Raw genomic sequence first — 12,083 nt, 5'->3', positions numbered from 1 at the left:
CTGATGCTCTAGAGGCTAAACTAGTGGTAGAAAGAGATTCTGCTTCTGCACTTTGAGATGAAGTTGACATGTTGAGGAAGCAAACAGCACAATCACAAGCAGTACTCAAGACAACCATTAAATATTTGGTGGATTTCAAAACGAAGCAAGCAGAGACAGACCAGATTGTTAAGGTCCTGAAGGAAAAAAGGAAATTAAATTCCTACTTGGTAAATCATAGGTGAAATGTTCTTTCCATAGTTGAATAACCTTTGTGTTGTCTGTTCATGTAATCAATCAAACCATTTTTTTTAGAGATCATGTAATAATTGTTTTTTTTTTGGTTTGTAATTTTATTTGAGCACAAGTCTGTATTAATTGATAAGACTCGGAGACATTTCATTTGGATTGTTGTGCCAGACCTACAAATATGCCAATCGAGCTGAATGTGCATTCAGCAATAGTAGTAGTATAGATGGACCATAAGTGGCACGCATCGGAAAGGGCCAAGATGCTGGCTAAAAAAAGGATGGTGTTGCAGCCAAAAAAAGTACAGCGGCCTGGCTTATGTATGTTAGTTGATATTATTGATCCATAAACTCTATAAGTGTTTATATGTCTGTTAGTTCTGTACATTCTTGGTTGATTGACTCGGTATTTGAATCTTGATACATCGCTTGTGTACATATCTAAATGGGAGTACACATTATGCTGCGGGTGACATTTGAGTTGGACATGAATTGTTCCAAATATTCGAATTCACCTTAAACTGGATTCTAGTTTCTGAATTTGAGTATCGGCATTTGTAAACCATATTCATATATGACAGTGGATTACATCTTTGTCGTCCTTTTGAAGATATATAAAAACACATAGAATGATTTATAAAGATTCATATAGGAATACAAAATGGATTCGAATTTAGTTGCCAAGGTAAACGTGGATGCTTATTGTCCCAAAATTCGAAAGAAGCAGAAAAATGTCCACTCCCACGTCGGCTGCCCGAAGCCAAGTGTTTGGGAGATGGAAATTACTGTCTACCCATTACACGGACAATCCATCGGCCCGAGATCCACTGCTCTAAATAGGGGTAGGTTAGTAACTTCAATTAGACGTGACATGACCGCCTCTGAGCCCATTCCGACACGGTGGGCATCAAACATGGGCGGCAAAACTCATTTGATTCAAGCTCGTCCGAAAGACCTCTGTTTCTCCCTCCATTCCCCATTCATACACGGTGGGCGGCAAAACAAACTCGACTCGGCCGAAATCGATGTAGGCAAATATTTTCAATAGGGGCAGGTTTGTAACTTCACTCAGACGTGACACAACCGCACTACCTGTCAGCCCCGTTCATGCACCGTGGGCGCCAACCATGGGCGCCAACCACCCTCTCCTTGCCCGAAATCGCTCTGGGCAAATATTGGCAGGATGCAAGATTACCGTCCTATCCCCAACCGACGAGACGTCCAAATTTTAAACGGGGGCTAAGTTCGTACCTTTCCCATATTTCAAACAGGCGCGTCCCAAAAACATGGTTCCCCGTACCTCTCCCTCCATTTTCCCATTCATACACCGTCCGCGCTAGAACACCCCATCCCCACACCAGCCTCCGTCCGCCACCCCATCCATCGCCGCCGTCCTCCACCACATCCATCGCCACCGTCCTCCACCATGCCGGAGCGCCTACCAAGACCGCGTCGTCCACTGCTAGAGATGGACGTGTCTCATCCACGGCGACGGACCAATAGTCGTGCATCGCGTCCTCTCGCTTCATCGACGCCGTCGTCCTCTTTGCCGGGGCCGCTCACACGACCTTCTCTTCCACCGCCACGAGACTTATCCCCCGATGCACCCGTCTACCGTGCAGATCTGCTTCAACGCCACCGACAGCCATCGCACCCCCGATGCCTACACGGTGCCGCAAGAGAGGTGGTACTTCATATCTCCTCAACTTTTTCATCTCAACCAGAAAATAGATCTTAACTTGGTTACTCTACTTTCTTTTTAGCACTTAGAATTTAATTCTTAGTTCGAAGCAAACAATGGATGCTAAATATCATTTCTCCGGTTTGCAGCTTCAAATCTGCCATGGCACAGCCATAATACGGTTTAATTGATCATGCTTAGGGTTTAATTGATCATGTTGGTTCCGTGGTGGTTTCTTTAATAGAAATCGGAGGGGAAACCCTCTTTTGCTAAAAAAATATGCTTAGAGTTTCCCCCTTTTACGATCACTATACGATCAGAATATGTGCTTCGTGTCATAATAACACTGCTCCACCCATCAAGCTAAACAAGCTTAGTTGTTCAAATACGAATCTGATATTATTAAAACAGAGTTGTTTAATTGGTCAGCTAAATGTTCCTAAATTAGTTTTGAAAATGCATGTTCGCCACTCGGGTGTGTATCTCTACAGGGTGCCCACGGTGGGCCGCCCACCCTGGGATTTTGGGTCGTCCCAGGCCCCGATTCCCCTCTGTTCTGCTGCGCGCTTACGATCTCTACTCGCCCCCAGCCGCCTGCCTCGCCGGCGGCTTGCCGTCCCCGGACGGCATGACTCTAGGAGGAGATGCCGGACTAACAGGAGGCCAGGAGCCGCTCGCCCAACAGCGTCACCGCTGCCCGGGCGCGCCGCCGTGCCTACCTTCCCAGTCCGTTCAGGGCTCAGGCGTGCAGCACCCACCAAGCCAACCCGATTTATCCTGAGATACATCCTCAACACTCAGCAGCCACTCCTCATCACCCATTTTCTAATTGATTCATTACTCATTAGGCAGGACTGTTATTAGGGTTTGTTGTGTGCTCAGTGCTACCTACACTTAATGGTTCAGATGTATTTCGGTAATCTTTAGTACCTCTAAAGTTCACAGGGTCTTCAAAATTCCGGCCCTCGGAAAATAAACTAGTCATTTTGGATTGTTGGTCGTAGTGACATTGACCCAGATTACTATTGCAAGCCAGGTTTGTTGACAATTTTACTTATCTTTCTTACTCATTCGATATAATATCCAATTATTCACGTCGATTAGTTGCAAACAATAAGTGTTAGACAAACTTCTTCATTCAGATTTTGGACGGTCTCTTACTGCAGTTACAATTCTGCACACTTGTCCTAGTAAGCTCACAAGTAAATGATTGATTCACTACATCTATGCTTTCCTTGTCATATTTGTTGTCAATATTCTTTTAGGGTGGACCACCCTGTTTCTAAATACTGGAACCGTAGACATGAGTGAATAGTATTTCTCTATGTGATCTCTTCCATCATGTGTGGGTAACGAACACTGCATTGTATAGAAAGAAAGTGTCATTTCCAGCTTTTACATAGGTTTCGATCTTTTACATGGAATACAATCTGCCTACTTGCTTTGTGTCGCACTACCAACACTCCACCCTTGAAGCTAAACATTACGCCACTCATAATTGCTTAGTTTATTTGTTCAAATACGAATTTCATATGATTCTAATGTTCCTACTTCAGTTTTGAAATGTGTGCCTGCCTGTTATAGAGATATAAGGGGTTTGTATTTATGTGTGTGGTTTGGTCAGCACGGTTGGGGAGATGAACTTTGCATATGCAGGGGTTTATAGGGAGACACTCTCCGAGTTGAATCCGCAATGCATTCCATAGATAATCTGACTACTTTTTATGTTTTCATGAATCTTAGATTCTGAACAGCATCATAATGATTATGAGCTTGCGCGCATGAAAAGAATAAAGCAGAACAATGCCATGGCTGTCAAACTTGGCATTAAGGGACTGAAATCAAGTCTGGATGCAATGCAATGCAAACGCTCTCCACCTACAGATTCATGCTCAGAATATGATCCTAACAGTGATTCTGAGCTAGAGGGAGACCTAAGTCAATGTAGCTCCCTAGTGGAGGAGTCAGAGGAAGATGCCCTATCTTATTCGCCCATCAATGTACTTGCTCTAACTTTCCAAGGTTACATTGCTCGCACATATCTTGCAACTGATGCTTTGCATTGCTTGTACTTTGTTGAACTGCCATTAGCTTAGTTTACACATCGTGTATGTGAATACGCCCTGCCTATCCATTTTCAGTACATATTCCATCTGTCATCATACCATTTATCCATTTAAATGTTGTTCTTGTGTATCAGACGTTCAAAAGGAAGAGGGCGATTGCTGATCGTGGAGGAGCACAAGCAAAGTATTTGGAAAAGGTAGTGGCACCTGATAAATCAAATAGCCCATTAGGTGTAGTTGCAATATCACCTGACCCACAAAATACCCCAACTCTAGCAGACACTAGCCCTACTACACTGGTCATTTCTGATGCCCCAACTCAGCAGACCCCAACTGTAGCAAACAGTATGATTATGCCAGTTGACATAGCACCAGCTGTACGACGCAAAACCCCCATTCCAGCAAAGAGTACACCAAATCCAGTTGCCAAATCCCTTTTCGAACCAGAGGGAGCCCCAATTGCAGCAAATAGGACCCCTATTCCATTTCTTCCCAGTTTAGAAGACGAAGCTTATGTTGTTGTCAGGAACTTTGTGCGCATCTTTCCTTCATGGAAAGATTATACCGCAGACACAGAACAATTTCCAGTCTTCCTCCGCAACTTACGCGTAAGTAATGTACTAATGTTATTCATGGTCATTACTGCATATGTTTCTGTTGATAGAATACACAAGATTTCATTCTTTTAAATAGGCGAGGAGCAAACTGGATTGTGATGACGAGCAAGGGTTGGTTGCGCTTTTCAAGCACTCGTTGATGAAGTATCGTTCCTACCTGAGGCAAGCGCACTTCGATGGCAAGCCTCTGAATGAAATTTCTGTAAAGTCTCCGGTGCTACATTTATCTGATGCTGGCTGGAATAATCTTGTTACACATTGGTCTCGGTTGCAGCGTAAGGTACTGTCTATGATATCACATCACAATTTGAACTACATTTCTGCATTTGCCTTAATGTCTCACTTGTACGAAAACTGTTAGCGGAAGAACATTCGTTCTCAAGGGACCACAGTATCTCGCAACTATACTACACACTGCATTGCTCTTGTGAGTACCTCTTGCCATGTATGACCATACTTACTTTCATAGCTGTTTGATTATGTAGCATCACTACACATGTTAGCCTCGTAATCGTCCATTTGGTGGACATTATAAGATCCGTATGGACTCTTACATAAATTTAGAATCAACCCAATACTTTTGAAGAGGTTTAGCTCTGCAGTCCACTTGTAAGGACTAAATGTGGTCTATCATTGTACTTACATTAACAGCTACTCCCTCTGTCCCATAATATAAGAACGTTTTGTACAGTACACCAGTGTTCAAAACACTCTTGTATTATGGGAAGAGGGATTGGTTCATTTTGTAGCATTCTGCATCTTATCTCCCTCACCCACCATTTACTAAAAAGATCAGATCTATATTTAATCTTACCAACAAGTAGAATACACAGACAATGCCAGTGCAGAAGTGTAGCCCATTGCTCTTGTCAGTACATTTTGTCCTGTAACGCTTGTACTTCCAGGGATTGGTAGTTGATTATGTAGCATCAATCTGCATCTTATCTTCATTATCCTTTATCCCTTCCAGTATTATCATATCTATAATTACTCTCTACAAAATGTAGAGTATAGGCAATGCTTATGAAGAAGATTCTGTGCTGAAATTCTTGAGTTATCCTTCCCTTGACATGGAGAAGGGCATTATAAAGCTGGTGTTAACTGTTAATGTAAGTCAGTCCTTCTAAAGCCTTTATCCTCAACTGATGTTTAATTTGCTCATACTCCCTATCGTTTACTGCTGTTTAGTTTGCTGTTTCTACCAAAATGCATGTTCGTAAGAACCATAAGTTCTAAGTTTTACTTGTAAAACCAAATTCCTTATTCATACCATGCACATTACTTAATACTCCCTATATGTATGCTTGTTTTTGTGGATCTATAATCCAGTGTATGGTGAAGCAGCCCACGTTTGCACCTTGTCATCTCCTGTTTTATCTTACTGATGTGGTTGATGATATGAGCAACATCCCATGCACATTATCCAAAATAGATACAATGATTTTCTTTGCCCTTCATCTATGCTTGTTATGTTGACATGGTAATCCAGTAGTGTGGTGAAGCTCCCCGCATTATGAGCAATGCCAAATTATGCTATTGATATTTTGAACTTACTCTTTATGTTCTAATTTGAAATTGGATAGAATTGACAGAACAGTTATCATCTTTGTTTATACACGTGCAAACCCTGTCATCTCTCTGCTTTGTTTCAGGGTGATATGCCTGATGGCATGCACAAGTCTGTTGAAGGCTGTGAGACAAACCCAACATATATTGCAACAAAGAAGGCAAAACATCTTGAAGATAGTGAGACAACCCCAAAGTCTTGTCTTGATGTAGTGTTCAAGTTACTTGAGACTAACAGTCAGACAAGCTCACCAAATTCGTTGTCTGAAACAGTTCGACTTCTTCCATCCCAAGTTCGAGCAGAAAGGCATTCTGCAACTCAACTTCGACTTGAAGTCCTATCTCTAAGAAAGATTGCGGAGAACACCAATGAGAACCTCATCGCTAAACAGCTACACCTGGAAGCTATGACCGACATGCTAGGCCGGTCTCACACCGGTAAGGCAAACCTTTCTTGAACTGTCTTGGAAGTGGTCTCGGTTCAGTATTATTTTGTTACGCTGCAATGGTGCCCAGTTTTTGTAATCTGCTTCTTCGTTGCGCTTTATGATCACTGGTGGCGAACTTCGATGCCCAGTGGATGTAATATACCTTAAATCCTTTATTGTATAGTGTAGGTTTATTCTTAGCTACTATGCCGTAATTTCTTTATTGTATAGAGTAGTTTTGTTCTTAATTCCTACTAGTTACTGCCATCATTCGCTATCTGAAAAAAAAATCAGATGTAGTCGACCGGACCGAAACATTCGACTCTAACGGGCCAGGTTTTTAGCGGGCCACAATTGGGCCGGCCTGCGTCTTTCTTGGGCCCGAATGATTGGGGCCTTCACACATTGCGCCAGGCCCGACTTACACCGGCCTATATTTTAGTTGGGCCTTTTGTCGACCCAGCGCTTAGTTTGTCCCAGGTAGCGTTGGGCCATTAACAGGCTGAATATTGTACTGGCCTGTTACGGCTGAGATGAAACCAAGGGCCTTTAGCAGGCCAAAATGCATGTTGGGCCTCAATTTTCACTAGTCATCGACGGGCCTTCAGCAGGCCGAAATGCGGGCCATTACCAGGCCAAAACATATCTCGGGCCTTAGTTGGCCCACTGATATCATGGGCCTTTAAGAGGCCGAAAGCTTAGCACAGGCATCAATGGGCCGAATTACGCGACAGGCCTTTAACAGGCCCAAAGTCACGTTGGGCTTAACTGTTGCCACCTTTAACACGGGCCGTTAGTGGGCTCGATGTCCCGTCGCACCATATATGGCCCATGGGCAGCACGGGCCATTCCCAGGCCGAAAGTCACACCGGGCTGAAATGGGCCCATGTCTACATCAAGCCTCTAACAGGCCGAAAGTCACTGGGCTGTAGTTGGGCCCAAATATTCGGCGAACAATTAACGGGCCAGATCTGGCTTCGGGCCGCAAATGGGCCCAAATATTGGGTGAACAGTTAACGGGCCAGATCTGGCTTCGGGCCGTAAATGGGCCCAAATATTGGGCGAACAATTAACGGGCCAGATCTGGCTTCAGGCCGTAAATGGGCCTTTATTAAGCAGGTCGTTATTGGGCTGGCCCACTAGTACCTAATTAAGTTCTACGGGCCTTTGACTGGGCCGGCCTTTTTAACCTATATGGGCCTCTGTTGGGCCCAGCCACGTGTCGACGTATCATAGGCATGTCTCCTCCAATGGACGGGCGACATCTGGCCCACTGACGAGCTGACAGGTGTTCCCTTCGGCCAATCAGAATTTTACACGTGGAAATTTCCCATTGGTCAGGGCTGTTAACGGGTTATCGGATCCAAAATCCGACCCGATAGCTTAACGGCGTTCCGTTATGGTGGATGCCACGTGTCGGTCACCCTTGACGAAAGCACTTCTGTGACGCGCGATTTATCGTGATGGAAGTGGACACTTCCGTGATGATAATTTTGGTAATGTCATGGAACACTTCTACGACAGCACAGGTATGACTATCTTGATTCTGTCATAAAATCGTCATGGATGTACATGCATGACAAAAAAAACGCGACCTACTGTGACAAACACGTATCATCACGGAAGTGTATTTTTTTTGTAGTGCCACAAGGCTTGGGCAATGCCCTGCATCACCTGCCGTACTTGTTCGTGCAGTTGCGAGAGCTCTGGCAGAAGATCACATGTAGACCCGGGCATCTCCTCCGCGGGACGACCCGTCATCATACCTACAGATATATCTCTGTTAGCCGGTTTCTTCGCTGAACTCTATAAAAGTTCGTTCAAGCACTTACTAAAAATGCTGCGTCGAAGCCGCTTATTCTCCTTTACGGAGTCAGCAAGCTGAGCTCAAACATCTTTCAGTTCAACGCCCAGTCGGGTATTGGCGTCTTGGAGATCTTTTTCTCCCGCCTAACCTGCGTAAGCATGCGCTCGCCAGCCTTTAGGTATCGTTGAGCATGTTGTTCATTCCCTCGCACGACCTCCGGATTCACTCCGGGATCATCTGCAGAATCTATTGTTAGATTTGCGGACATGCCGAATACTAACTGGTACATGTCATTCTTTTCAATAGAAACAAGTATTACCAGAGGGGGCCTTCTCGGAATCCTTCATTGCGGCAACTGCGGCCCGTAGCTTGGCTTTGCACTCCTCTAGCTCTTGAGACAACTGGGTATTCTTCTCAGTAAGAACCTATGCAAACAATGATCCTTAAATCAGTTGTGCCAACTGTTTCAAGTCTCAGGGGCTACTGATATACATAATTATTAGATTTTCTTACCTGTATATCCTTTACATACTGGTCCGTGGCTCTGGCAAGACCATTTTGAGCAGCTCGGATGTACGCGTCTCCTGAGTTGAAGGCATCGAACGCCTCCTGGGAGAAACAAGCGTCGCGGAGTACGGCCCGGCGACGCCTGTGATTCATGGCACTCTCCACTCCGGAATTCGTAGCGGACAGCCTATCCGCATCCTCTGTAGGAGGAACATCCGGCGTTTGCCCCTTGTTAGAGCATCTCCAACAGCCGCGCCAAAAGACGCGTGCGCGCGGTAAACCGAGTTTTTAGCGCGCGCGGGACGTTTTGGCGTGCTCCAGCGGTGGCGGGAAAGTCGCGCGCGCAGGAACCGTTTGCGCGCGCGCGGGAAAAGGCGGTAGGTTGCGCGCTATTTTTGGCGCACCGCTTCCGGCGCGCCTATAAAATGCGGCGCTCGCCACGCGCCTATTCCACACACTTCCCTTCCTCTTCCGCTGCCACACGCGCCTCCACCGCTTCCTCGGTTGCTTCCGCTGCCACGCGCGCCACCGCTCCAGCGCCCCGCCACCATGCCGCCATGCCGCCGAGGAGCGTCGGGCTACTGCGACGTTCGCCAGCGCCCCAACGGCGGGTTCTACGCCGAGATACGGTCCGGCCAACTCCGGCTCGGCCTCGGCACCTTCGAGACGGCGCACGAGGCCACCCGCGCGTACGACGCGGTGACGTGGCGCATAGGCAGGCCGCGCCCGCAGATGAACTTCCACGACGTCCACACGCTCCAGCAGGCGCTGGACGTCGCCCCGCCGCCTCGTCTTCACACGGCACAAGACCGTGCGGAGCACGCTGAGCGGCAGCGCCGCCTCCTCGTCGCCCATGAGGACGAGCGGACCATGGCGGAGTGGCGCCGGCGCCACCCGGAGGACGTCACCTACGAGCAAGCCTATTGGGCAAGGCGCCGCGAGGAGGACACGCAAAGGCGTCGTGACGAGCGGTTGGATAGGCGTCGGCGAAAGGCTCTGGCAATATCGCAGTGCGAAATCGTTCAAAATGGTGGGCAGTCGATCTTTTCGTCTGATGACGAACGTTGGTTGGACATGTGGATCGATACCTCGGACCAGACCAGCGAGGATGGCGACGATGACGATGACGACGACTAGGAGTAGGCTGTAGTTGCGTATGTAGTTGCACTATCTAGTAGTTTTTCTGCACTATCTAGTAGTTTTTATCTATCTATGCTATGGAACTATGTAAAATATCTATGTATCGTTTTTTTATCTATGAATTTTATTTATCGTTTTATTAAAAAAATGTACGCAATGTTTAGCGCGCGCTGCATTTTATCGCGGCCGATGGAGCTGCGCGCGCGCTCAATTTTGACGCGTCTGCTGGAGCCAGTGCTGCCGGCCGCGCCAAACCAGGCGAACAGCGCGCGCCAAATGCGTTTTTTGCGCGCGGCGCGTTGCGCGGCTGTTGGAGATGCTCTTAGCGTCCGCCTCTAAGTCCAGCTCTGGAGCCCGGCTGGAAGAGGCGTGGTCGGCAAGCTCTCCGGATATAGTCCGGCGAGCGTTTTTCCTACTAGGAATCATGGGCGTCATTATATTTTAAAAGACAACAACCACGGAGCGGGGTTCTTTCTCATACCTCTGCGACGGCGTCTCAGTCCTGACCGCCTTCCTTTTAAGCTTACCCGGCTTCGGTGCCCCTTGTTGGAGAGTCACTGCGGGTTCGGCATGGCGTCCCGAAGGCCTTCCCTGTAAGACACCATATGCGTGCGGTAGGTGAAGTGCGGAAAAAGGGATCCTTCTCGGAAGTTGGGACTCCGGTTTTACTTACATGCGATGCAGGGAGTAGTCCAGGATAATCGGCTATGATGGCCACCATGGCACCGTCGTAGCTTAATTGATAGAACGTCCTGGCAATAAGCTCTACAAATGTGTCCGGATCTTCTTCGAGTCCGGGGTCGAGGGCCCGGTCAGGGTCCTCTGGTTGTGGAGGCGGGCTGTGGACCTCCCTCACAGCTTTTCGCTGTTCCTGCTATGAAATGGCAAGGTAAATACTTATGACGAAGGATGTGGGAAGGTTTGGAGTGAAAAGTAGCAGCTCACCCAGCTTGGGGGGTTGTACATGGAGAAACCATCCCGTGGCTTAATGTGGATGAACTCCTCTTCCTCTCCTTTATATAAATCAAACAATATTTTTGCTAGAGCAGCGACGGAGTCCGGTCCCTTACGACCGCAGCGGGTAGCATCGTCTTCGCCATTGAAGTGCCACATGGGTTGTCCCCGATATTGAAGTGGCTGCACCCCCCGCATTATACATATTGACATAACCTCAATTATTGTCAATCCTGATTGGGCCAGCGTCTTTATCCGGCCCATCAGGTAAAGGACTTCTCCGTTATCTTCCTCCTGGGGGCTCCGAGGGCGCCAGCTGCAGCGTTTCTTCAAGGGAGCATTGTCGAACTCAGGGAGGCCCATCCGAATAGGTTCCAGAAGGGGGACGTCCTCTATATAAAACCACTCCGAAGGCCAATCTTCGGATGTCTTCTTCGGAGTACCGGACAGGTATCCGGTCCCGGCGATGCGCCATATCTCGGCTCCGCCCACTTGATATATTGACCCCTCCTGTGTACGGGGTACGAGGCAGAATAGCCTCTTCCATAGCTTGAAATGAGCTTCGCAGCCCAGAAACAGCTCGCAGAGGGCGACATAGTCAGCGATGTGTAAACTTATGCAGCTGGAGGCCGTAGAACTCCAGGAGCCCGCGGAGGAACGGATGAATTGGAAATCCAAGCCCCCTTAATAAGTAAGGGACAAGGCATACCCGCTCCCCCATGGATGGGTTGGGAAAGCTCTCCGCTTGCTCCCCGCCATTGTAGGTGGCGAGCCCGGCTCGAACGGGGACCATATACGCTGGAGGGAGAAATTCCTGGGTCTGTAACTCTACTAATTGGCTCTGAGGGACCGAACACTTCTTCCAATTGCCTGGCTTAGGGCAATGGGAGCGAGAGGAGGAGCTGCGATGGCCGGCCATGATGGAATGGACTTTTCCGGGTGCACTCTGATGGATACTCGATGTGGGAGGATGGTGTGATCTGGATCTGAGAATCCCCGTCTCTTTAATAGACGATTTACTCACATGGTTAGGGTGGCAAATGTAAAAATGCCCTGGCTTCTCGCATTCGCTCGACACGTGGAAGATTGC

The 12,083-nt window shown here is 47.5% G+C and overlaps 1 protein-coding gene across 1 annotated transcript; it reads left to right on the top strand.

Annotated features, from left to right (window-relative positions):
* Positions 1-9,448: 9,448 nt before the first annotated feature.
* On the top strand, positions 9,449-10,036 carry LOC109739713 (uncharacterized). The gene has a single exon (XM_020316016.1). The coding sequence runs from the start codon at positions 9,449-9,451 to the stop codon at positions 10,034-10,036; it is 588 nt and encodes a 195-aa protein (XP_020171605.1).
* Positions 10,037-12,083: the final 2,047 nt, after the last annotated feature.

Source organism: Aegilops tauschii, chromosome 3, assembly GCF_002575655.3.
Source record: "Aegilops tauschii subsp. strangulata cultivar AL8/78 chromosome 3, Aet v6.0, whole genome shotgun sequence".
Taxonomy (NCBI): Eukaryota; Viridiplantae; Streptophyta; class Magnoliopsida; order Poales; family Poaceae; genus Aegilops; species Aegilops tauschii.
The sequence above is the reverse complement of the archived record's forward strand: the minus strand, read 5'-3'. Positions and strand labels throughout refer to the sequence as shown.

What these genes read in the sequence shown, in the direction of transcription:
- LOC109739713 (XM_020316016.1), top strand. Translation starts at nt 9,449, where the DNA reads ATGCCGCCATGCCGCCGAGGAGCGTCGGGCTACTGCGACGTTCGCCAG.